Source organism: Chiloscyllium punctatum, chromosome 35 (assembly GCF_047496795.1).
Source record: "Chiloscyllium punctatum isolate Juve2018m chromosome 35, sChiPun1.3, whole genome shotgun sequence".
Classification (NCBI taxonomy): Eukaryota; Metazoa; Chordata; class Chondrichthyes; order Orectolobiformes; family Hemiscylliidae; genus Chiloscyllium; species Chiloscyllium punctatum.
Window position 1 is genome coordinate 30,020,616 of NC_092773.1, and position 26,271 is coordinate 30,046,886.

A 26,271-nucleotide genomic window follows, 5' to 3' on the forward strand; every position below is an offset into this window, starting at 1 on the left:
TCCTTGACGCAACAGTGGAGTGCAAATCCAACATTGGCACAGAATCGCAACAACAACAGTGCAAAACCTTCACCTTTCGGAAGGAAAGGATTTAGTCAAATTGGAAACAAAATCGCCTGAGAAACGAGGGCGCAGTTTACAGATGTCATGGCAAGCTTGCTCGTCATAAAATGTGCTGTCTCAGTCATGCTCTGTGTGTGTGTGAGAAAGAGAGCATGTCCCTGGTGACAGTGCGAGTGCAGAGTGATCTGACTGACGTAGTGCGTCCTCTCGTGAGCCAGCACTGTCTGTTTTACGCGGAGCCCGCAGCTGTTTCCGCTTGTCAGCTCTCAGCGAGTTCAAACTTGTGGCTTGTTCTCACGTGAGACTCAATGAACATCGGAGGGGGGAGGGGGGGGTGGGGAAGAAAAAAAATTGAGAAGCTCAGCAAAAGGGAGCCTTGTCCCCAAGGCTTTGTCGTCCAGCAGTCGTCAGCGAAAACAAAAAATGTAAACCACAACTCGTGACCTCGAACAGTCCAGAAGGACAGCCGCCTCCAAACCCTCCCCCGACACACACACACACACACCGTCCTGACTTGGGGAATATCTCGTTCTCCCTTCAGTGTCGCTGGGTCAAAATCCTGAAACTCCCTCCCCTAACACCACTGAGGTGTTCTGACTCCCCAAGGACTGCAGCTCACCCCCCACCCTGTCCAGGTCAGTTAGGGATGGACGGTAAATGCTAACCCAGCCAGCGATGCCCATATCTTGCAAGCGAATTTTTAACAAAACATTCGAACAATCACCGTTTGTACTACATATTACAGAGTTAATTACTTGCTTCCTAAATTACCACACACCGTACTGCCTCAGATCAAGGGACTGCGCAAAGCCAGACCACGGGCACAACGCCAGCTTGCAATGGCACTGGACACACACCACGCCAATTATCTCATGCCCGCATTTCCCTGGAAGATGACTGTGAGCACGTTATTTCTGGACACGCTTATCAACGAGAAGTTTCTGTCTCCTTCTGCAGGACTTTGGAACTATTTAGCCTCCCCTTGCCAAAACAAAACGAATCTGGGCGATTCGACCTTGCATTCCTTCTCAGAAAGAGGACACGTGCCAAGAGTTGATGCCAACTACGGGCATCGGTCAGACGCTGTGTGGCTTTCGATTTAGGTGCACTGTTGCCCGGGAGACATGCACAGGGCATCCTCTCTTGGTTCTCAGTTCCTTCCCTGTCTCTGGAATCTCCTCCTGCCCCACCCCTTCCCGGTGGTTCATGCCTCTGCCATTGGCGGGTCTACCTTCAGCTGCCTGGGGTCCAACTCCCCCAATGCCGCGCTCCTTCAACGGTTCAGACGCTGCCCAAAGCCGTGCTCTTTGGCTGAGCTAACGTTTGTCGCTCGCCGTCAGGTGACCATTCTCCCACAAGGCGCCAAGGTCGTTTCCACTCTGTCGAAGACACCAGGTAAACGCGCCATCCAGGCAATGTTTGCCTGTGTGAAGAGCCAGGGAAAAAGTTCACTGCCCTCCAGGTCTTTTTGTAAATAGTGACGGGGGAGCAGGGGGCTGTACAGCAGGGATTTATGCTTGGGTCTTACCTATTAGCAACATAGGTGAGGGAATGAAATGTAGGATGGAGCCAGGTGGGTGAGCTGTGAGGAGGATGTGGAGATACCTCAGGGTGACAGAGACAAGCTGCATGGGGTAGGCAAATGCATGAATCGATGCAGGTTAATGTGGAGTGATGGGAGGTTCTCCACTCAGCGAGCACAAAGAGGGAGGCCATCCAAATGGCGATGGATTCAGGGAAAGTGGGGGGGGGATGCCACGTGACCTGGGTGTCCCTCCTACGCCACTGGCTTAAAGCCAGCCTTGTAGGAGCAGCAGGGGGTGAGGAAGGGCCTCTGGGCGTTGGGCCCTCCGTGGCGAGAGGAAGCAGGGACGGACAGGGGGAAGACTCCGCCCTGGAGTACTGTGGACGGGCGGTTTGGGCTCTCTGTCTGAGAAAGGATGTTCTGGTGATGGAGGGAGTGTGACACAACATCGTGGGCCAAAGGGCCTGTTCTCTGCTGTACCTTTCGATGTTCTAACGTGACAAAGGTTTACCAGGTTTCTGGGAATGGCAGGCCTTGATGTCTGAAGAGAGACTGGGCCAGTTAGGATTACAATAATCCGAATGGGGTAGGTGAGGCCTTCACTGAAGCCGATCAAACGCTAACAGGGACGAGGCAGGGCAAACGCAGGATGTTCCCAATGACTGCGGAGTCTTACGGATGTGGGACAGGCCATTTAGGACTGAGATGAGGAGAAATGTCATCACCCAGAGAGGGGTGGAAATCTCTGCTGCAGAAAGCCAAGAGACTGAATGTTTTCAGGTGGACGCAACTCTTGGGGCTGAAGGGATCGAAGGGGGAACAGGAGACCGAGTCGGACGATCAAGTCGAATGGCGGAGCAGGCTGAGTGACCACCTTCTGCTCTGATTTGGGAACGTTTCCAGTCGGCGGTTACTTCAGGACGTCAACAATCCTGCTTTTCCTCCCAGACCCGTCTCGATGTTTTTGTCAGAGGCCGTAGAAATACATCGGAAACACCCTCGCGCGCCTCGGACGTCGTGCCTCTTGTTTTTCTTTGTGCACCCGGTAAACCAGCCCTTCCTCCGCCCTGAATGAGCGCCTTTCGGAGTTTTGAGTCCCGCAATTGAGTTCAAGAAGCCTGAAGCTGCCGGTGTTGGTTATTTCGGTTTGCTCAGGCGCTTATAAACTGGCCTCCCCGTCAAAGTGAAGGAAAACATTCCAAAGGCACCTCCACCAAAATGGGCAGATCACGCCCGCCAACAGCTCCAGTCTGCTTCTGAGCTGCAAGACGCACGGCCATCGGCGAGCGAAGACCTGGGTGATTGCGTCCTGGCGGGTCTTGACCTGACCCTCATGACCTCGGCCTGCCACAACAAAAGCTCAAGCGAGGCCCTGTCCCGCAAGCCTCGCCCTTGAGAAAATGCCGCGTTCAACTCTTCCCTCTCCTGTTTTTTCAGGTGCTCCTGATCCTGGCGAAAACGTTTCTGGCAGAGGACGACTCGAAACTCGGCGAGGATGTGTGGAGGTGAGTTTGAGAGAAGTGCCAGCACGGTGGGCTCAGTGGTTAGCACCGCCGCCTCACGGCGCCAAGGGGCCCGGGTTCGATTCCACCTTCAGGCGCCTGTTGGTGTGGAGTTTGCACACTCCCCCCGTGTCTGTGTGGGTTTTCTCCAGGTGCTCTGGTTTCCTCCCACAGTCCAAAGATGTGCAGGTTACAGTGGATTGGCCGGGCTAAATTACCCATAGTGCTCAGGGATGTGCAGGTTACAGTGGATTGGCCAGGCTAAATTACCCATAATTTAGCACGCCAATCCACTCTAACCTGCACATCCCTGAACACTATGGGTAATTTAGCATGGCCAATCCACCCTAACCTGCACATCCCTGAACACTATGGGTAATTTAGCATGGCCAATCCACTCTAACCTGCACATCCCTGAACACTATGGGTAATTTAGCATGGCCAATCCACCCTAACCTGCACATCCCTGAGCACTATGGGTAATTTAGCATGGCCAATCCACCCTAACCTGCACAGCTTTGGATTGTGGGAGGATCTTGTCCATGCCAACCTAAACTGATCTAGTTCCATTTGCCAGCACTTGGCCCATATGCCTCTTAACCTTCCCTACGCCTTTTAAATGCTGTAATTGTATCAGCCTCCACCACTTCCTCTGGCAGTTCGTTCCATTCGCACATTACCCTCTGGTCTGTTTCCATGCTGTGTAACTCTATACAGCACCCAGAGGAAACTCACGCAGATATGGGGAGAGAATGTGCAAACTGCATGCAGACAGTCGCCCGAGGATGAGGCCTGGCGCGGTGAGGCAGCAGTGCTAACCACTGAGCCACTGTACTGCCCTGACAGCGGTCATAAAGTCAAGGCCAGTAGTAGTCAGCCGGAATAGAACTTTGGGAAAGCAAATCTTAGCAGGACTTATGCACTTAATGGTAAGGTCCTGGGGAGTGTTGCTGAACAAAGAGACCTTGGAGTGCAGGTTCATAGCTCCTTGAAAGTGGAGTCACAGGTAGATAGGATAGTGAAGGCAGCGTTTGGTATGCTTTCATTTATTGGTCAGGGTATTGAGTACAGGAGTTGGGAGGTCATGTTGCGGCTGTACAGGACATTGGTTAGGCCACTGTTGGAATATTGCGTGCAATTCTGGTCTCCTTCCTATCGGAAAGATGTTGTGAAACTTGAAAGGGTTCAGAAAAGATTTACAAGGATGTTGCCAGGGTTGGAGCTACAGGGAGAGGCTGAACAGGCTGGGGCTGTTTTCCCTGGAGTGTCGGAGGCTGAGGGGTGACCTTATAGTGGTTTATAAAATCATGAGGGGACATGGATAGGGTAAATAGACAAGGTCTTTTCCCCTGGGATTGGGGAGTCCAGAACTAGAGGGGCATAGGTTTAGGGGGAGAGGGGAAAGATATAAAAGGGACCTAAGGTGAAATTGTTTCACACAGAGGGTGGTACGTGTATGGAATGAGCTGCCAGAGGAAGTGGTGGAGGCTGGTACAATTGCAACATTTAAGAGGCATTTGGATAGGTATATGAATAGGAAGGGTTTGGAGGGATATGGGCCGGGTGCTGGCAGGTGGGACTAGATTGGGTTGGGATATCTGGGTCAGCATGGACGGGTTGGACTGAAGGGTCTGTTTCCGTGTTGTGCATCTCTATGACTCTATGACAAAGGGACACACTCATCAGGCCAGACAAGAATGCCAAATTTCAATGATCACAGCAAACTTATATCTAACAATTCACCTTTGTACCTGCAGAATAAATTATGTCTTGAGTGTCACTGAATAGTGAGACTCATCAAGGATTACCAACAGGATAAATGCAAGAATGCCCAATTTCAAACACTCACAACATCTTATACTTCTGCCTAATAGTTCACATTGTCTTGTGGTATAAAGTATCGTGACTGTTTGATTCTTGCATTTGTTCTGATGTAAATTTCCAACACTTGTGTTCTCTTCAACAAACATTCCAATTAAAACAAGTTAATGATTCATCCCGCTGCAGAAAAGGTGCGTTGATTTGCTGGAAATTATTATTTGAATTTTAAGTCCTGCCCAGGGACCCTTGGGAACGTGCCTCAGTTCAGCAATGATTGGGTCAGTTCAGTTCTACCAAGGCCAAATTGCAATCCCTTGAAGCAGCCAGGGTACTCCCACCACTGGCCATTGGAGACGGCTGGTCTGTGTATTTCTGCTCATTGTCCTGCCCTTGAGGGCATCAGGCGCCATCTGCTGGCACTGCACGGTCACGCTGCTCAAGACTTTTGTGCAAAGATTTTAGTGGAAGGGTTTGAAATGCAGAGGTGAGTACAGATTATCCAGTCGATAGAGGCAGGGAGTCTTTTGTTCAGACAGCTAACTGTTCGGATAACAAAGAATGTTTTTACAGGACCTTGAGATCTTGTTTGGATAATCCGAAATTCAGATAATTGATGTTCGGATAATGTATTTAATGACTATGGGGGGGGCGTGGGGGTGTGTGTGGAGGGGGAGGAATATTCCCCAAAGCTTCCAGGATGAGCTGTGACAAGGGTGTCACAATGGCTGGTGCTGCTGCCTTGCGGTGCCAGGGACCCAGCTCCAATTCCAGCCTTGGGTAACTGTCTGTGACAACATGGGTTTCCTCCAGTTTCCTCCCACAGTCCAACAATGTGTAGTTAGAGTGCATTGGCCCTGCTAAATTACCCAGAGTGTTCAAGGATGTGCAGGTTAGGGTGGATAGGCCGTGCTAAATTACCCATAGTGATCAGGGATGTGCAGGACAGGATGGATTGGCCGTGCTTAATTGCCCGTAGTGTCCAGAGAAGTGCAGGCTAGCTGCGTTAGCCATGGGGAAATGCAAAGTTACAGCATCAGTGGGTCTGGGTGGGATGCTGTCGGGAGGGTCGGTGTGGACTTGATGGGCCGAACAGCCTGCTTACAGACTGTAGGGATTCAGTGATTCATTTGATGGATTTCTTTCGAGCGGGGCTGGATGTGTTTTCAGTATCTCTCTCTCCAGCCAGCTGTTTGCCCTGACAGTAATGAAACCCACACCACACTGTATTTCTAGCTTTTATTGTACAGCAGGAGCCAGAGCTGGATTCCACCTTGCCTCCTGCTCCCTTTGCTCAGCTCCAAACTGCAACCTGGGATGGTTCTGTCCCGAAAGGAAACTCTGGGAGAGCTGTCAATGGCAACTTCCTCTTCCGAAACTCTGTCTGAAAGAGAAAAGGAAGGACATCAATTTGTGAGGGACGAGTGCCACTGAAGCCTCCCATTGTGTTACCTGACAATCGATCTCTCAGAGAAACTTAAGATGTGCAGTGGGAATGTCACTGGGCGAGTAATTCAGATATCCCGGCTGAATATCAAGGGGCATTTGGGTACAAATCCCACCAAGGTACGAGTTAAATTTGAATAATAAATCGAGGATTTTAACCTCGTCTTTGTAATTGTCATGAAACGATTATAAAATAAAAGCCATCCATTTAAACTAACATTCTCCGCCTTTATCCAGTCTGGCCCGACATGGCACTGGGCTGAGGAATGGCATTTGGAGTTGAATTTGGATAAATGTGAGGTCTAATTGCATTTTGGTACCACACTCAAGGGCAGGACTTATACAATTAGTGGTAGGGCCCTGGGTTGTGCTGTACACCAGAGATCCAGCTGTCCAGCTACATAGTGTTTTGAAATTTGTGTCACAGTTAGACAGGGAGGTTAAGAAGGCATTTAGCACGCTCGCCTTGATTGCTCAGACCTTTCACTACAGGAGTCAGACGTCAGGTTGAGGCTGTTCAGGGACTGGTCCATGTGGTGAGGCCTTTTCTGGAGTAGTGTGTGCAGTTGTGGGCGGCACGGTGCCTCAGTGGTTAGCACTGCTGCCTCACAGCGCCAGAGACCCGGGTTCAATTCCAGCCTCTGGTGACTGACTGTGTGAAGTTTGCACGTTCTCCCCGTGTCTGCGTGGGTTTCCTCCGGGTGCTCCAGTTTCCTCCCACAGTCCAAAGATGTGCAGGTCAGGTGAATTGGCCATGCTAAATTGCCTGTAGTGTTAGATAAGGGGTAAATGTAGGGGTATGGGTGGGTTACACTTCGGCGGGGCAGTGTGGACTTGTTGGGCCGAAGGGCCTGTTTCCACACTGTAAGTAATCTAATCTAATCTAATCTAAAAAAAGTTCTGATTGCCCTGTTATAGTCAAGATATTACTAAACTGGAGAGGGTTCAGAGAAAATTTACCAGGATGTTGGTGGGAATGGAGGGGTTGAGTTATATAAAAAAAAAAGGCTGGGAGTTTTTTCACTGGAGCATGGGAGGTTGAGGTTAATAAAATCATGAGGGGCAGAGTGAAGATGCATGCCAAGGGTTCTTTTGCCAAGGGTTGGGGAGTTTAAAATTAGGGGGCATACTTTTCAGATTTAAAAGATTTAAAAATGACATGAGGAGCAATGACACCCTGGAGGTTTTGTTTAGATTAGATTCCCGACAGTGTGGAAACAGGCCCTTCGGCCCAACAAGTCAACACCGACCCTCCGAAGGGTAACCCACCCAGATCCATTTCCCTGACTAATGCACCGAACACTATGGGTAATTTAGCATGGCCAATCCACCCTAACCTGCACATCCCTGAGCACTATGGGTAATTTAGCATGGCCAATCCACCCTAACCTGCACATCCCTGAGCACTATGGGTAATTTAGCACGGCCAATCCACCCTAACCTGCACATCCCTGAGCACTATGGGTAATTTAGCATGGCCAATTCACCCTAACCTGCACATCCCTGAACACTATCGGTAATTTAGCACGGCCAATCCACCCTAACCTGCACATCCCTGGGCACTATGGGTAATTTAGCATGGCCAATCCACCCTAACCTGCACATCCCTGGGCACTATGGGTAATTTAGCATTGCCAATCCACCCTAACCTGCACATCTTTGATCTGTGGGAGGAAACCAGAACACTTGGAGGAAACCCACGCAGACACGGAGAGAATGTGCAAACCCCACACACAGACAGTCACCCGAGGTGGGAATTGAACCTGGGATCCTGGCGCCGTGAGGCAGCAGTGCTAACCACGGAGCCACTGTGCCACCCGTGTTTAAAGTGGATAACTTGCAAGTCACCACTTAAACAGCCACACGCCAAGATCTGTCCGTAGTAGGGAGTTTAAACATCTGCAAACGAACAAGACCTTGTTATCGGAAGGGCGTTATTAAACTGGAAAGAGGGCAGAAGAAATTTACAAGGATGTCGCCAGGACTCCAGGATCTTAGCCACATGGAGAGGTTGGTCAAGCTAGGATTTTTGTTTTTCTTGAGAGCGCAGGAGACCGAGGGGGGCATCTGACAGAGTTGTTGAAGACCACAAGAGGCATGGATAGGGTGAACGCACTCAGTCTTTTATTCCCCCCAGAGTTGGGGAAATCAAGGACTGGAGGGCATCAGTTTAAGGTTAGAGTGGAAAGAATAAAAGGAAACTTGAGGTGCAACGTTTTTACACAGAGGGTGGTACACACATGGAATGAGGTGACAGTAGAGGTGGTCGATGCATTAACAGCATTTAAAAGGCATTCGGACAAATAGGAAAGGATTAGCAGGATGTAGGCCAAATGCAGGGAAATGGGGTGAATGTGGACGGACATTTTGGCCAGTGTGGACTGGTTGGGCCAAAGGGCCTGTCTCCATGCTGTGGGACTCCCTGACCAGGATCTTAAACCCCACAGCAACACTTTCGCACCACCCCCCCGTCCCCCAACCCCGGACAAATTTCTAGCCAGATTTCGCTGCCGTCAGTCATGTTAACTGGGCCCGAGCACCATTCGTTTTCACACCACCTTTCTCAGCAATTGCTTGTTTCCCACACACACCCCTGGTACGGCTCCCATGCAGATGGTGGACAGCGTCAGTGGGAAAAAATATATAGTTACCGACGTCGCAGACGCAGAAAGCGCCAGGTAGGAAAAGCAGCTCCGGGTGCAGAGTGAGCCTGCGGGGAGGGGAAGAGGTTGAAACGGTGGAAGGAGGAGCCACATTCGTCCCAAGCCCAGAAACCGAACCGTTCACACCATCAGAGTGAACGTGGCTGTGTCCGTCCGGGTAAAGACACTCCAATTATAAAAACCAATCCAAGTCCTAGATCGGCACAAGACAGAACGTTCCGTGTGGACATTTGAACAGTATTGTCGTAGCTTGCTGGGACGCCTACCTTCTGCAATTTTGGAGAAGATTGGTAGCTCAGGTTGAGGTCCAGGTCGGGAGTTTGCTGGCTGAGCTGGACGGTCTGTTCTCAGACGTTTTGTCACCGTGCTCGGTAACATCGTCAGTGAGCCTCGAGTGAAGCGCTGGTGTTCTGTCTCGCTTCTCAATCCTCGGCCTGTTGTGGTGGATGGTGTCGCGCTCGGTTCTGTCTCTGAGAGGTTGGTAAATGGGGTCCAGATCGATAGGTTTGTCGATTGAGTTCCCATTGGAATGCCAGGTTCTAGGAATTCCCGTGGGCGTCTGTTTAGCCTGTCCCAGGATGGATGTGCTGACCCAATCGAAGTGGTGCCCATCTCTGTCTGTATGTAAGGATACTAGTGATAGTGGGTCATATCTTCTGATGACTAGTTGGTGTTTGTGTATCCTGGTGGCTAGTTTCCTGCCTGTCTGTCCAATGTAGTGTCTGTTACAGTCCTTGCACGGTATTTTGTAAATGACACTCGTTTTGCTGGTCGTGGGTATAGTGTCCTTTAGGTTCATCAGTAGCAGTTGGTAGGTTTGTGGGCTACCACGATGTCAAGGGGGTCAGAGTAGTCTGGTAGTCATTTGATATGTGGTAGGATGGCTAGAGTTTCTGGACGCGTGGGTTTGTTGTTGAAGAATCGGTGGACCGTGCTCTCTTGGCTCTTCAGGCAACTGTCAGGAGGCCAAGGGACCCCAACAGGCATCACAACATGAGCGTGCGTGTACTGGCAGACCTCATCGGGCACCTTAAAAAGGAGAAGAGAGACGGATACAACTCAACAAACATAAGAGCTAGGAGCAGGCCCTCCAGCCCACCCAAACCTGCTCCGCCATTCAATAAGATCACGGCTGCTCTTTTTGTGAATGAACTTGCAACGCTGCTGCAAAGACGGAAGCTTTTCTTCAGGACAAATGCCAAATTGTCCAAATGATCGCAACAAGGGGCGGCACAGTGGCTCAGTGGTTAGCACCGCTGCCTCATGGCACCAGGGACACGGGTTCGATTCCAGCCTCAGCCGACTGTCTGTGTGGAGTTTGCACATTCTCTCCCAGTGTCTGCATGGGTTTCCTCTGGGTGGTCTGGTTTCCTCCCACAGATCAAAGATATGCAGGTTAGGGTGGATTAGCCACGCTAAATTACCCATAGTGCCCAGGGATGTGCAGGTTAGGGTGGATTGGCCATGCTAAATTACCCATAGTGCTCAGGGATGTGCAGGTTAGGGTGGATTGGCTGTGCTAAATTACCCATAGTGCTCAGGGATGTGCAGGTTAGAGTGGATTAGCCATGCTAAATTACCCATAGTGCTCAGGGATGTGCAGGTTAGGGTGGATTGGCCATGCTAAATTACCCATAGTGTTCAGGGATGTGCAGGTTAGAGTGGATTAGCCATGCTAAATTACCCATAGTGCTCAGGGATGTGCAGGTTAGGGTGGATTGGCCATGCTAAATTACCCATAGTGTTCAGGGATGTGCAGGTTAGGGTGGATTGGCTGTGCTAAATTACCCATAGTGCTCAGGGATGTGCAGGTTCAGGTAGATTGGCCATGCTAAGTTATCCCATAGCGTTCAGGGATGTACAGGTTAGGGTGGATTGGCCGTGCCAAATTGTCCCATCGTGTTAGGTGCATTAGTCAGGGGTAAGGATAGGGTAGGGGAATGGGCCTGGGTGGGTTACTGTTCGATGGGGCGGTGTGGGCTTGTTGGGCTGAAGGGCCTGTTTCCATAATGTAGAGAACCTAATCTAATAGACACAGAGAAAAGGGTTAGTGATTGGTGGCAACTGGATTCCGGTCAGCTGAGGCTGAGCCAGTGAGAAAGCAGACGGGTTCCCTCGCGTTCCCAGGTAGTTAACAATGGCGCACGGCTTGACCGTACTGCTGCTGTTCGCCGAGAATGGGTCTCCTGCATATAAATAAATCCAGCAAGCGTATATGATCCATGTTTCAGGCTCAACCGATTACCGTGTCTTGTTTGTGAGGGTTAAGGGAAACGTACTTGGATTTGTTTAGCAAGTGCTGCCCAAGCACGGAAAAACATCTCACAGTGCAAGTTCTGCTCCCAGTTGACAGGTACAAAGCAAACAACAAAACAAAACCCAGCTTTGATAACACGTTCCCCCACACTTTCATGATCAGGAAGGCACCAATTTTAAATTCACTAATGGGGCATGGCCATTGCTGGCTGGCCATGTTGCCCTTGAAAAGATGGTGATAACTTGCCTTCCTGAGTCGCTGCAGTCTACATACTATGGGTTGACCCACAACATCCTGAGGGAGGGAGGGAACTCCCCTCAAGACTTCAAAGTTGAGTTGAGACCAAAGAACCCGGTGCTTGATGGGAATCCTCCCCACCCCCCCCACTGTTTCCCCTTTCCATTCTGCAAAGTCAGAATTCTTGTTGACTGGTCGAATATTTCTGCAACTGATTTGGATGTGAGCATAAGAGGTTTAGTTAGTAAGTTTGCAGATGACACCAAAATCGGGGGTGTAGTGGACAGCGAAGAGGGTTACCTCAGATTACAACAGGATCTTGATCAGATGGGCCAATGGGCTGAGGAGTGGCAGATGGAGTTTAATTCAAATAAATGTGAGGTGCTGCATTTTGGGAAAGTAGATCTTAGCAGGACTTATACACTTAATGGGAAGGTCCTAGGGAGTGTTGCTGAACAAAGAGACCTTTGAGTGCAGGTTCATAACTCCTTGAAAGTAGAGTCGCAGGTAGATAGGATAGTGAAGGCGGCGTTTGGTATGCTTTCCTTTATTGGTCAGAGTATTGCATACAGGAGATTTCCCTGGAGGGTCAGAGGCTGAGGGGTGACCTTATTGAGATTTATAAAATCATGAAGGGCATGGAAAGGATAAATAGACAAAGTCTTTTCCCTGGGGTGGGGGAGCCCAGAACTAGAGGAGCATAGGTTTAGGGTGAGAGAGGAAAGTTATAAAAGAGACCTAAGGGGCAACCTTTTCACGCAGAGGGTGGTACGTGTATGGAATGAGCTGCCAGAGGAAGTGGTGGAGGCTGGTACAATTGCAACATTTAAAAGGCATTTGGATGGGTATATGAATAGGAAGGGTTTGGAGGGATACGTGCCAAGTGCTGGCAAGTGGGACTAGATTGGGTTGGGATATCTGGGTCAGCATGGACGGGTTGGACCGAAGGGGAAGGGTCTGTTTCCACGCTCTAAATCGCTATGACTCTCTAACTGTTCCAGAGAAGTTGTGGCTGTTGTGACCTCCATGGGACACAACAAATACATACAGTACTCTGGGGATTTCCTGTCGCAGACTTTAAAAGGTGCCAGGCCAGGGAAAAGGTCTGACCCAGAGTGAGTCTGCAAATAAGAACTGCCTGAATTGACTGAAATATGTTTGAGAACATTTACTCCCTTCCCACCAAATGCCCCAAAGGCTGTTAAAGCCATAGCTTGGCATTACCAAACACTTACCACAGTGGCTTTACCACAGTGTCTTAACATCTGTGATCTAAGGAATCGCAGCCTTCGTTCTGCTTTGCAGTTTCCACTTAGCAGGAAGTCATCCCACAGCACCCACTTTGAGACTCCAAACCGCTCCCCAACTGCATTCATGCCTGCATTTCACACGACGAAGCAACCTTCAGAGGCGCTATACAAATGCAAGCTGACACCTCCTGGAAGTAAAAGTTGGGTTTTATTTAAGACAGGGGCTGGCAATCCAACCGCAGGAAGGAGAAAATGTTGGAAACACCCAGGAGTAGCACTGCAGTCAACTCCTGCCTCCTGCTATCACACTGGGAATGCATTGCAATCCTTCTCCCCTCCTCCCCCCACCTCCCCCCCCAAATCTCTCTGAAGCTGCTGCCAAATCCACAACACACCAACGTTTCAGACCCAACCTGCATTCCAGAGTCCATCCAGCCTGCCAGCAGTGAAAATGGCCAAGCCTCTCATGATCAGTCAGCTCTGTCCCTTCAGCTTGTTACCCCTCACATTTTGTTATTGGGGGTGGGGGGAGTGGAAAGAGGCCTAACTGAGGTTGGATCCAGTCACTCTTTCCAGGCTGGACAACTCAGGGAGTATCACATGGCATTTCCAGCCTTTAGTGAAACTGACTCACCTTCCCTTACTAGGGCTATATAAGCAACTCCTGCAAGAGAAAGCTTGATTTCTCTTGGATGCTTTCATCAGATGACATTTACTTGGAGCTAATACCAGTTTGATTCAGTCAGAAGAGTTAACAATACGACCTGATAGTGACAGAGTCTCCACTTCACCATGTGGTCCTCCCTGCCGCCGCCATTTTCCCTTGCTGGCCTCTAGACCCGCCCCTTATCGTTACTATTGGTCCACGTCAAAGGCGCCCAGGTCGCTCATTGGCTGCTACAGGTGACACTCAGAGCCTTGACGCAATGCGTTCTGGGATTTGTAGTTTCCTTCTCTTCTGCTTAGTCCCATTTAGATTACTTACAGTGTGGAAACAGGCCCTTCGGCCCAATAAGTCCACACCGATCCACTGAAGTGCAACGTACCCACATCCATTCCCCTACGTTTACCCCTTCACCTAACACTACAGGCAATTTAGCATGGCCAATTCACCTAACCTGCACATTTTTGGATTGTGGGATGAAACCCACGCAGACACGGGGAGAATGTGCAAACTCCACACACACAGTCGCCTGAGGCAGGAATTGAACCCAGGTGTCTGGCGCTGTGAGGCAGCAATGCTATCCACTGTGCCACCGTACCACCCTGGGAGTTTGTGCCTGACCAAGCCTTCTACTGTGTTGGGGGAGATGGGAAATGTGAGCATGCTCACTGTGTTGGGGGAGATGGAGCAATGTGAGCATGCTCACTGTGTTGGGGGAGACAGGGCAATGTGAGCATGCACACTGTGTTGGGGGAGATGGAGCAATGTGAGCATGCTCACTGTGTTGGGGGAGATGGGGTAATGTGAGCATGCTCACTGTGTTGGGGGAGATGGAGCAATGTGAGCATGCTCACTGTGTTGGGGGAGATGGAGCAATGTGAGCATGCTCACTGTGTTGGGGGAGATGGAGCAATGTGAGCATGCTCACTGTGTTGGGGGAGATGGAGCAATATGAGCATGCTCACTGTGTTGGGGGAGATGGAGCAATGTGAGCATGCTCACTGTGTTGGGGGAGATGGGGCAATGTGAGCATGCTCACTGTGTTGGGGGAGATGGGGCAATGTGAGCATGCTCACTGTGTTGGGGGAGATGGGGCAATGTGAGCATGCTCACTGTGTTGGGGAAGACGGGGCAATGTGAGCATGCTCACTGTGTTGGGGGAGATGGGGCAATGTGAGCATGCTCACTGTGTTGGGGGAGATGGGGCAATGTGAGCATGCTCACTGTGTTGGGGAAGACGGGGCAATGTGAGCATGCTCACTGTGTTGGGGGAGATGGGGCAATGTGAGCATGCTCACTGTGTTGGGGGAGATGGGGCAATGTGAGCATGCTCACTGTGTTGGGGAAGACGGGGCAATGTGAGCATGCACACTGTGTTGGGGAAGACGGGGCAATGTGAGGCAACTGAGGCCCCAAAAACTGCCCCACTGATAAAACAGTTGAGAAATGTGCTGAACTGAGATTGAAGCTGGCATGCTGCAGATAGATACAGCATTTGGCCACTTTTGGAATATTGCGTGCAATTCTGGTCTCCTTCCTATTGGAAAGATGATGTGAAACTTGAAGAGGTTCAGAAAAGATTTACAATGATGTTGCCAGGGTTTGAGCTACGGGAGAGGCTGCATAGGCTGGGGCTGTTTCCCTGGAGCGTCGGAGGCTGAGGGAGTGACTTTACAGAGGTTATAAAATCATGAGGGGGCATGGATAGGAATAAATAGACATTTCTTTCCCCTGGGATGGGGGAGTCCAGAACTAGAGGGCATAAGGTGAGAGGGGAAATATAAAAACGTGACCTAAGGGGCAACCTTTTCACGCAGAGGGTGGTGTGTGTATGGAATGAGCTGCCAGAGGAAGTGGAGAAGTTGAAAAATGCGGAGCTGGAAAAGCACAGCAGGCCAGGCAGCATCCGAGGAGCAGGAGAATCGACGTTTTGGGCATAAGCCCTTCATCAGGAATCCTGAAGAAGGGCTTATAACCGAAACGTCAATTCTCCTGCTCCTCGGATGCTGCCTGGCCTGCAGTGTTTTTCCAGCACCATATTTTTCAACTCTGGTCTCCAGCATCTGCAGTCCTCACTTTCTCCGAGAGGAAGTGTTAGAGACTGGTATAATTACAGCATTTAAAAGGCATCTAGCTGTATATATCAATAGGAAGGGTGTGGAGGGATAGGGGCTAAGAGCTGGCAAATGGGACTCGACTGTTTAGGTTATCCGGTTAAAGGGTCTGTTTCCTTGCTTTACATCTCTATAACAGGTCTCACAATATTTATGCACAGTTAACATTTCAACTTCAATCTGACATCTCTCAAGTACTCCCGACCAAACCATCTTCCTCCACTTTGAACATACTCACATTACCCCTTCGCCCTGTCCTGCTCTAAGCATGCTCAGATTGCCCCTTTGCCCCTTCACCCCTCCACTTTGAGCATGCTCACTGCCCCTTCTCCCCATCCTGTTCTGAGCATGCTCACATTTCCCCAACACCCTGACCATGTTCACATTGCCCCATCTCCCCCAACACACTGAGCATGCTCACATTGCCCCATCTCCCCAAAACAGTGAGCATGCTCACATTGCCCCATCTTCCCCAACACACTGAGCATGCTCACATTGCCCCATCTTCCCCAACACAGTGAGCATGCTCACATTGCCCCATCTTCCCCAACACAGTGAGCATGCTCATATTGCTCCATCTCCTCCTGCATACTGAGCACGTTCACATTGCCCCACCTCCCCCAACACACTGATCATGCTCACGTTGCACCATCTCCTCAAACACCGAGCATGTTTACATTGCCCCATTGCCCCTTCACACTGAGCATGCTCACGTTGCCCCATCTCCCAAACACACTGAGCATGCTCACGTTGCCCCATCTCCCAAACACAGTGAGCATGCTCACATCGCCCCATCGTCCCCAACACACTGAGCATGCTCACATTGCCCCATCTCCCCAACACACTGAGCATGTTCACATTGCCCCATCTCCCCCTACAGTTGGAGCATGCTCACATTGCCTAATTTCCATTACACACCGAGCATGCTCGCTTTGCCCCATCTCCCCAACACACTGAGCATGCTCACATTGCCCCGTCTCCCCTACACTTGGAGCATGCTCACGTTGCTCCACCTCCCCAACACACTGAGCATGCTCACATTGCCCCGTCTCCTCCTGCACACTGAGCATGCTCACATTGCCCCGTCTCCTGCACACTTGAGCATGCTCACATTGCCCCGTCTCCTGCACACGAGCATGCTCACATTGTCTCATTTCCTCCTGCACACTGAGCATGCTCACAATGCCCCGCCTCCCCTACACTTGGAGCATGCTCATGTTGCTCCACCTCCCCAACACACTGAGCATGCTCACATTGCCCCGTCTCCTCCTGCACACTGAGCATGCTCACATTGCCCCGTCTCCTCCTGCACACTGAGCATGCTCACATTGCCCCGTCTCCTGCACACTGAGCATGCTCACATTGTCTCATTTCCTCCTGCACACTGAGCATGCTCACAATGCCCCGCCTCCCCTACACTTGGAGCATGCTCACGTTGCCCCGCCTCCCCAACACACTGAGCATGCTCACATTGCCCCGTCTCCTCCTGCACACTGAGCATGCTCACATTGCCCCGTCTCCTGCACACTTGAGCATGCTCACATTGCCCCGTCTCCTGCACACGAGCATGCTCACATTGTCTCATTTCCTCCTGCACACTGAGCATGCTCACAATGCCCCGCCTCCCCTACACTTGGAGCATGCTCATGTTGCTCCACCTCCCCAACACACTGAGCATGCTCACATTGCCCCGTCTCCTCCTGCACACTGAGCATGCTCACATTGCCCCGTCTCCTCCTGCACACTGAGCATGCTCACATTGCCCCGTCTCCTGCACACTGAGCATGCTCACATTGTCTCATTTCCTCCTGCACACTGAGCATGCTCACAATGCCCCGCCTCCCCTACACTTGGAGCATGCTCACGTTGCCCCGCCTCCCCAACACACTGAGCATGCTCAGATTGCCCCAGCTGGTTATGGGATATTCAGGTTCCGGGGCTCCTCATTTCCGCTGAGGTATGACCCGTGCCTCTCGCACTTCTCCTGGCGGTCAGTAACCGCTTTCCTTCTCTTCTCTTCTCTTCCCTTCCCTTTCCCCGGGCCACCCAGCCACGTGTTATACGGGTATTAGTTGTGATGGTGGGGGAGGGAATGTTGTCAGCCCCAGTTCGTTCCGGGTCGGCGGTGCGGAGTCACTCGCTGGGTCCCAACACCGTGGAGAAGGGAGGGGGGGGGTGGAGCCTGACGCTGATTGACGGGGGGCGGAGCCTGACGCTGATTGGCGGGGGGCGGAGCCTGACGCTGATTGACGGGGGCCCCCGACCAATAGCGGCAGGGCCCTCTGCAGAGCGAGCCAATCACATCGAGGTGCGCGAGGAGGCACCACGTGGGTGCGGTGATTGACAGGAGGCAAGGCCTGCATCTGGGGAAGGGAGGGAGGGAGAGAGAGAGAAACACACAGAGGGACCAAAGGGAGAGAATTGGTAAAGAAGGGTTTAGTTGGTGAGGGAGGGGACAGGGGGCATTGAGAGAGCCAAAAGAGAGGGAATTGCTAAAGAGAGGGTTGGAACAGTAAGAGAGATAGAGAGAGAGGCATTAGGGTAGGAGGGGGATAATTGGAGGGGCATAGGGAGAGGAGCATTGGGAGCAGGGCACAGAAAGGCTAGGGCCTGTGTGCAGGCAAACAGTTTGCAAAGGGCATGTCCCCGTTACGCCATGTGGGCGGCATGGTGGTACAGTGGTTAGCACTGCTGCCTCACAGCGCTGGAGACCCGGGTTCAATTCCCGCCTCAGGCGACTGACTGTGTGGAGTTTGCACGTTCTCCCCGTGTCTGTGTGGGTTTCCTCCGGGTGCTCCGGTTTCCTCCCACAGTCCAAAGATGTGCAGGTCAGGTGAATTGGCCATGCTAAATTGCCCGTAGTGTTAGGTAAGGGGTAGATGTAGATGTAGGGGTATGGGTGGGTTACGCTTCGGCGGGGCGGTGTGGACTTGTTGGGCCGAAGGGCCTGTTTCCACACTGTAAGTAATCTAATCTAATCTAAAAGGGCTTGACCCACCTGCAGGTTGTTGCAAAGATGAAATAACTGCCGTGGGCCGCGTTTGCAACTCGCCCCAGTTGTGTCTCCAGCGCTCTTGCTGACTGCTGTCACTCTCCTGTTTTGTCCTCAGCTGAAGGTTGGCCCCGCCGCGTGTGCCATGTTGACCGTGAGGAGGCCGGCCGTGCTCCTGCCCTCGGCCCGTTCAAAGGCGCCGCTCGGCGAGTCCTACTCGCAGTGGCTGCGCTCGGCCTGCTTCTCGAGCCAGCCCGGGAGCTGGCGCCAGGTCGTTGAGCCGGAGGCCTGGAGGAAGTGGGCAGGGGACGTCCAGCGGTGGGCGCTGGGCTGGTTGAGGGACCGCGGCGGCAGCTCGAGGGGTGTGGCCCGCCAGAGGCTGGTGTCGATTCTCGCCAGTCAGTGCAGCTACGTGACCGGGCAGAGGCTGCGGCGGGCACAGCAGATCGGGCAGCTGTACAGCAACCTGTACTCGGAGCGGTCCCACCGGGGCCTGATCACCAGCCTGTGGAGGCGGTTCCACAGCCGGAACCGGGGCACGGGCGGCAAGCTGGTGGCTGCCTTTGCTGCCGCCTTCATGTGGGACAACGAGAGGATTCAGGACGAGGAGCTGCAGCGGTGAGTACAATCGAGGCGGGAGAAGCAGCAGTAGGCTACTCAGCCCGTTGTGTCGGCTCCACTCTAACCAATCTGATCATCCTCTCGCTGCGCTGTCCCCCGTGACCCTTGATTTTCTTCTCCCTGGTTAAATATCTGTATCTCCAGCCTCGAATCTGCTTCTCGCCCTCTCTAAAACAAGCAGAGCAGAAGAAATTTGAAAGGATCGTTGAAGGAAAATGCTGATCTGGCAGTGAATTGTTGAGGGAGGGAATGGCTGTTGGAAACAATGTTCACATCTCGCCTTTTTCTGCGTTGGTGTCCAGGAAGTTGGACATGGGGTCGGGGTTGCTGGGTGCTGAACAAGCAGCAATAAGGCTGATCCATTCGAGACGTTGAAAATGTAAAGCTGGGTAGAGGATCTGAGAGAGAGAGGGGGAGAAAATGGGTTATTAAACTCCGAGCCAGGCCACTTCAGAGGGAAATCGGGAAACCGGGAAACAGCGTAGTTAAAAGTGGAATACATTCTTCCTCCATTGTGCGAGCTCTCTGTCTCTCTCTCTCTCTCTCTCTCTCTCTGTCTGTGTCTCTCTCTCTCTCTCTCTCTCTCTCTCTCTCTCTCTGTGTCTGTGTCTCTCTCTCTCTCTCTCTCTCTTTGTGTGTGTGTCTCTCTCTTTCTCTTTCTGTGTGTCTCTCTCTCGCGCCCCCTCTCGCCCAGTATTCCAATAAATACAAGTCCCACTTATGTGCAGTAAACCTAACTAATAAGAAAACATACACTAAAGCTTTCTCTCTCAAAGTCTATACAGAATGTGTCCTCTGGGAAGCTGTGTCCTCTCCACCGTCTCTCCTGACCTAAACGCCTGTCTCCTGCAAATCCTGCTGTCAGGACTGTTTTCTCTGAGAGTTCTTCCATGAAGCCTCTTAGCGAGTAGTGCCGTGGCACCTTTAACAGACAGATAGTGCTCCCTTATAGAGCACAGAGATTGCTTTGTGAGGGCTAGGTGCTTATTTCCCAGGGTGCCAGTTCGCGCTCACCCCGACTTTCAAAAACCCTCTCCGTCTATACCTTGAATAACATATCAATTTTTGTACATTTAGCGTTGGTCCGACGTTGTCAAAGCCATCAGATTTAAATTCAATTGGTTTTCAGTCTTTAAGGGAATTAATTGGCTGATTCAAGCTGGTTGCTAAAACATCGAAACAAGCTGAAGGTGTCCAGTCATGCAGCCATGTTTCAATTTCAGAACTGTCTGTACATCCACCCACAGGCACATTTCTCTATGTAAGTCTCAAAGCTTAGAAAAGCACTTTGCCTCTTGGAAGTCCCACACGCTCACCCTTTCTCTGTCGTTCTTTTTTTACAAATAAATCCTAGCTTCCTGCCTTCCAGTTCACTACTTCATAATACCTTGCTCTTGATCGCGCTCTCTCCCCATCTCACTCGACACAGATGCGCGTGCGAGCGTGTGCACACACCATACTAGACGCTGGGTATTGCCCAAGACTGATTTGTTTTCTCCTTGGGAAATGGTCTCCGAGACAGAGAGGCAGATCCAGCTATGTGTCCTTGAGCAGCCATCGACCGATTAGAACAACGGGTTCAGGCACAAAACATTCCCGTCTTCTGACGCTGAGCAACCGACACTGACTTGACCGATTTCCAGCTCTTGAGTCAGATAAGCTCTGAAAGCCTTTTTCTTTTCAAGAGGTTTCTGGAGTGCAGGCGAGACCAGAATTCATTGCCCATTGTCAGGATCTCCCCCCCCCCCCCCCCCCCCCCCGTGCCTCCGCGACGCCCAGTCTTGAGCTGTGAGGTATTTCTGAATTTAGCACCACCACAAAATGGAGATTATTCTCAATGTGAAGGCGGGACTTTGTCCCCACCAGGGCTGTGCGGAGGTCTCTCTTACCAATACTGTCACGGGCAGCTACGTCTGCAGGTCGGTAAGAATGAGGTCAAGTGGGTTTTCCCCTCTTGTTGGTTCCCTCCCTCCCTCCCTGCCGCAGAACCAGTCTAGCAGCTATGTCCTTTCAGACCTGACCAGCTCTGAGCCACCCTCGGTGATGGGCTTTGAAAAAAACCCCACCCAGAGTACGTTCTGCGCCTTGTCGCTGGATGTGGGCGAGAGGGATAGCGGCTCGAACGATCCACTGAGCCAACTGGAAGGTTATGGAGGAGGCTGAGGGGAAGCTGGTGTCCCAAGGTGACCTGAGACAACAGCCTGAAAATAGAAACACAATATTTAGCTTTGGCGTGTGCTGTTTGTGGATAAGTAGAGGGAAAGGACAAAGCCTGCCTGAACGGTGAAGTTGGAGGGGAGACAGAGAACAGTGAGGGGGCAGAGAGGAGTGCCTCTGCTTGTTCTCTCTTCCTGTTTCCCTGCCATGGTTCCTCTCCGCACCCTCGGCCTCCAGTTCCTGGGAGACCAATACCGACTCGTTTGTGGTTCCATTGTTCAGGAAGGTTTTGCGGACAGACAGTTCCCGCTTCCTCCTATGACGGAACTGGGGACTCTGTCGCATTTTTGCACAGTTTCTTTTTGTGTTACAATACAATACAATAGCTGGATCGGTTTTCAAGTCGTCTCTGCTGTGGGGAGAAAGACAGCCTCGCAATATTTCTATTTTTTTTTGGCAATGTGGTTTCTGAATGCCCAGCAGCTAACAAGAGTTGGCAAGGCCAGGCAGGAAGCTGAGAGATGCACCCTATAGGGTTTGAGCATTACGGTTCATCCAGACTCTGTCTCTCTAGTTTGGGGTGGTGGGGGGAGAGGGGGAGAGATTTATTTACAGTGTATCAAAGAAAGGCAACTCTGCTGGGTTTGACAGTTCACCGGCCCGACACCAGCCTAAAGACCTCAATCCGCGTCTTACCTGTGATCAGTCTGGGAAACATTATTGTTTCAAAGCGGTGTCGATGAAAATGTGCGGTTGGTCATTTGTCTCTTTTTTTTTTAGTTTTGGCTTCTGTGTAAACTTGTTCCTCTTAAATAAATCTCTCTTGACCATCTTAGCTTGAGCTGTTAGTGAGCTACGTCCCCGGTGCTCACCTGACCGATGATCAGGTGTGGTTTAGGGGTGGAGTCCTCTTGTACTGTGTCATTCCCAGGTTTTGTTCCCTGTTCGCTGATCTCTGTTTGCAGTTGTGTTTCTATAATTGGCCTCCCTGTCCAAGGGTGGATACAGAGAGAGAGAGCAGCCGGAGTGGGGGAAGGGGTGTTCCGACTTGTGACCCTTCACCCAGTGAGCCCAGACTGGGAATCTTTGAGTGGGCGAGGTAAGAGTAAGGCCTCCTCCAGTTGGATAGTTGCTGACCGGCGCGAGGGTGTACCTTTGTGTTCTGGGTGAGCCCACACCCCCTCAAAATATCTTAAGGAGTTAGCATAGACCCTATCCGTTTTTAATTTCAGAGGTAAATGTGAAACAGTGTATTCCCAATGCAGTTGGCATGGACAGGGTGAATAGCAGAGGTCTTTTCCCGAAGTGAGGGAATCCAAAGCTAGAAGATGTAGGTTTGAGGTGAGTGGGGAAAGATATAAAAGAGACCTAAGGGGCAACTTTTTCACACAGAGGGTGGTACGTGTATGGAATGAGTTGCCAGAGGATGTGGTGGAGGCTGGTATGATTGCAACATTTAAAAGGCATTTGGATGGGGATATGAATAGGAAGGATTTGGAGGGATATGGGCCAGGTGCTGGCAAATGGAACTAGATTAGGTTGGGATATCTGGTCGGCATGGATGGGTTGGGCCGAAAGGTCTGTTTCTGTGCTGTATAGCTCTATGACTAGTCAACATATTCAATGTTAAACAATACCCACTACAGTTAAAATACCAGAGAAAAAGGAATCTGGAATAACTGAACTGTAGACTTGACTGGACTTGACAGAATATTTCACTATTTTGCCGCAGAACCCCGACTGTTCCAATAAAGTGTCATCCCCCTACACAGACCCTGTGGCACAAGGCTGATTCAGGAAACCGATTTTTGTCTTGCACATGACCCAGCACCCTTGGAAAAGGATCTCCAGCTTTTGGATGTAATCGAGAGAGTGGGGGGATGGGGGGGGTGGAGAAATGGTTTCCATTTCTTCAGGAGCCCAACAGCTGCTGAAAACGTGAAATTGAAAACTCCCTGGTTCAGGGCGAAGCAGCGTGACCACGCCCGTTCAGGCTGCTTGTGTTGTTTCAGCCTTGTTTTTAAAAAAAACACAGCCAAGGCCTTACGCGTTGTTTCTCTTCTCACAAACTACTTGATACCTGTCCTCCAATCTCTCTCTCTGAAAGAAACCAGGACTAAACACACCTCTTAAAGCTCAGCATCGTCACACTTGGTTTCATTGAGGGAGGGAACACAAGGCGGCTAGCTCACTGGAGGCGGGGGGGTGGGGTTGGAGAGAGGCATATGCTCCCTTTTTTTTTTCTGGAGGGAGCCAGACGGTTGACTGCTGGTTTGGACATGGCTGGAGCAGAGGGGTTCGGTCGGCTAAGGATTAATCCCGGCACCTTTCGGACTCGGTCGCTGTTTCTCGATGTCTAAAGGCCTCCTTTCTCTCTGACCGCCTTCTCCTCCTCCTCCTACTACTTCCTCCGCTGCCCCCCCCCCCCCCATCGCAGGTGCCTGAGCGACTTCCGAAATCTGGAGGCCCCGGTTGTGGAGAAAGCCCGGAGCCAGGAGCGGGCGGACTGCGAGCAACGGCGGCAGCAGCAGGACACCGGCTGGCAGCTGGTGATGGAGAGACCCAACTTCCGGCTCTGGCGCAGACCCATTCCGGGCAGCCACCTGTACCAGTACCGAGGTAAGAGCGACCAGCGCCTCCCTGTGGCCTGAGGCTGGATAGCATCGGGCTAGCGGTAGACGGCGGGGTGAGGGGATATCTGCCGTGTTCGCACAGAGCGTCGGTGGGTGGAGGGCACAGATTGCAGTGCCAGTCGAGCTTTACCCCCGGGTGCGGGTGACCTTCTCGTTGGCGTGTCTTAATTCTCTTGTTCCTTATTGTTCCCTCCCTCTCCCCCCACCCCCCCACAGTGTTCGGGACGTACACAGATGTCACCCCACGGCAGTTCTTCAATGTGCAGGTACGGTTTTGGAATCGGACGCGTGTGCGGCGCTTGGGCCTGGCGCGTTAACCCTGTGCCAGAGCCGGAAGGTTCTGGTCTGCAGCGTGTGTCTGACTGCATCTCACTTTCCCCGCTCACGGTGACCGCCTCGTGAACACAGCCCCTTAAAGCACAAAAGTGCACTTTCTCCCCTTCCTGGCCGAACGCGAGAGAGTCCAGACCTCCCAGGCATGGTTTGTTGACTCCTTTTCCCCACCTCCCCGACCTGCTCTGGGGCGGGGGGTGGGGGGGACCGAGAGGCCTCCAGGCCCCGACACGACCTGCTGCTCCCCTGCCCAACCCCCAACCACCGATAACCTCCGGCAGTTACCCCATCGTCATGCGCTCTCGTCCGGCTGCCTGGCATCGTTTGCTGGAGATCTAACGCTGACCCTTGACATCGGTGACCCTTGGGGCCCCCATTCCCACCTTGGCATGGGTCACCTGTGGTGCCCTGGTCGAGAGCTCACCCCTACTCTTCTTCCCCCCCCCCCCCCCGGACTCACGTCCACCTTCCTTCCCCTCCCCGCCACTGACAGACCCATCCCACCCTCCGTCCCTGGTGGGTGTGCCACCTGACTCACCATTTCTCCCTCTCACACTCACTCACTCACTCTGTCGCTCTCGCCCTGTGTCGCTCACTCTCTCTCTCTTCCTCAGCTCGACACGGAGTACAGGAAGAAATGGGACGAGCTGGTCATCAAGCTGGAGGTCATCGAGCGGGACGATCTGTCTGGGTCGGAGATTGTCCACTGGGTCACACATTTCCCGGTAACGTAGCCCGCGGCTCCATTCCTCTTCTGCCCCCTCCCCGCGGGGGCGTACTGCCATTCTCCCACAAGCCCCGCCACACTCCCCAAGGATCTGCTACCCCCCCCCCCCCCACACACCGGGCAATGTTGACACATTCCTGCCAATCCCAAGTTGGCATTGGTTCACAGCTCGCTAAAGCCAACCGCTCAGACTTTACAACCTGAGACCGAGAACCCCCTCATTTGGCACTTCCACTCTCTCTCTCTCCCACCCCCCCATTCTGACCAACAATCCCCCACCCACTCTCCCTAACACACCCACACACACTCCTCCCACCCCATACAGACGCACACACACTCCCTAAATCCCTGTACAGACAACACCCCCACCCTGATACAAACATGCTCTCGCGCTCGCTCGCTGTCTCTGTCTCTCACCACGCCCCCCCCCCCCCCCCCAACCACATTGATGACACCCACATAGACCCAGACAGACACACACACATACACCCCACACCTCCCTAACCTGCTCTTTTTATTTATGCATTCATGAGATGTGGGCGCTGCTGCCTGGGCCCTGCATTTACTGCCCCCTGTTCCCTCCCTAACTGCCCCCTTGAGAAGGTGGGGGTGAGCGGCCGTCTTGAACCGCATGTGGTGTAGGGACCCTCCCACACAGCGCCCTGAGGGAGGGAGTCCCAGGATTCTGACCCAGCGACACTGAAGGGACGGCCGATATATTTCCGAGTCGTGGACGGTGAGGGGCTCAGAGGGGAACGTGCAGGGGGGTGGTGTTCCCATGTACCTGCTGCCCCTTGTCCTTCCCGATGGAAGTGGCCGTGGGGTTTGGAAGGTGCTGTCTGAGGAGCCTTGGGGAGTTGCTGCAGTGTGTCTTGTAGATGGTACCCACTGCTGCTACTGAGCGTCAGGGGGGGTGGAGGGAGTGGGGGGTTTGTGGTTGTGGGGACAATCGAGTGGGGGGGCTGCTTTGTCCCTGGATAGTGTCGAGCTTCTCGAGGGTTGTTGGAGCTGCCCCCCCCCCCAATCCAGGGCAAGAGGGGAGTATTTCCTCACCCCCTCCTGACTTGGGCCTTGTTGATGGTGGGGACAGGCTTTGGGGGGAGTCAGGAGGGGAGTGACTCGCTGCAGGATTCCCAGCCTCTGAGCTGCTCTTGTAACCGCTGTGTTTATATGGGGCTGGTCCAGTTCAGTTTCTGGTCAATGGTAACCCCCCAGGATGTTGATCTGTGCTGCTCTACATTATCTCAGAGGAGTCTCGTGAAATGTCTG

General features: G+C 52.2%; 1 protein-coding gene and 1 long non-coding RNA gene across 8 annotated transcripts in view; one reads left to right on the top strand and one right to left on the bottom strand.

Moving 5' to 3' along the window:
* Positions 1-26,271, top strand: part of LOC140459801 (stAR-related lipid transfer protein 7, mitochondrial-like) — a 38,469-nt gene that overhangs the window by 3,858 nt on the left and 8,340 nt on the right. Inside the window, exons 2-6 of one of the 6 annotated variants that reach the window (XM_072554331.1) lie at positions 3,026-3,093; positions 18,650-19,149; positions 23,747-23,928; positions 24,159-24,208; positions 24,890-25,000. In XM_072554331.1, coding sequence (XP_072410432.1) covers positions 18,677-19,149; positions 23,747-23,928; positions 24,159-24,208; positions 24,890-25,000 — 816 coding nt within the window. In that variant the 5' untranslated portion in view covers positions 3,026-3,093; positions 18,650-18,676. Of the gene's footprint in view, positions 1-2,968; positions 3,094-17,489; positions 17,530-17,601; positions 17,848-17,899; positions 17,964-18,649; positions 19,150-23,746; positions 23,929-24,158; positions 24,209-24,889; positions 25,001-26,271 lie in introns of those variants that run through there. The other 5 variants (XM_072554327.1, XM_072554329.1, XM_072554325.1 and 2 more) reach the window with 5 other exon arrangements.
* On the bottom strand, positions 6,134-13,991 carry LOC140459800 (uncharacterized). Of its 2 annotated transcripts, none has more exons than XR_011953869.1 (4): positions 13,396-13,991; positions 12,747-12,949; positions 9,284-10,046; positions 6,134-6,292 (listed from the first exon to the last, which is right to left on the bottom strand). It is a non-coding gene; the product is annotated as an uncharacterized lncRNA (long non-coding RNA). The 2 variants fall into 2 exon arrangements; XR_011953868.1 differs by having other exon boundaries at positions 13,526-13,989.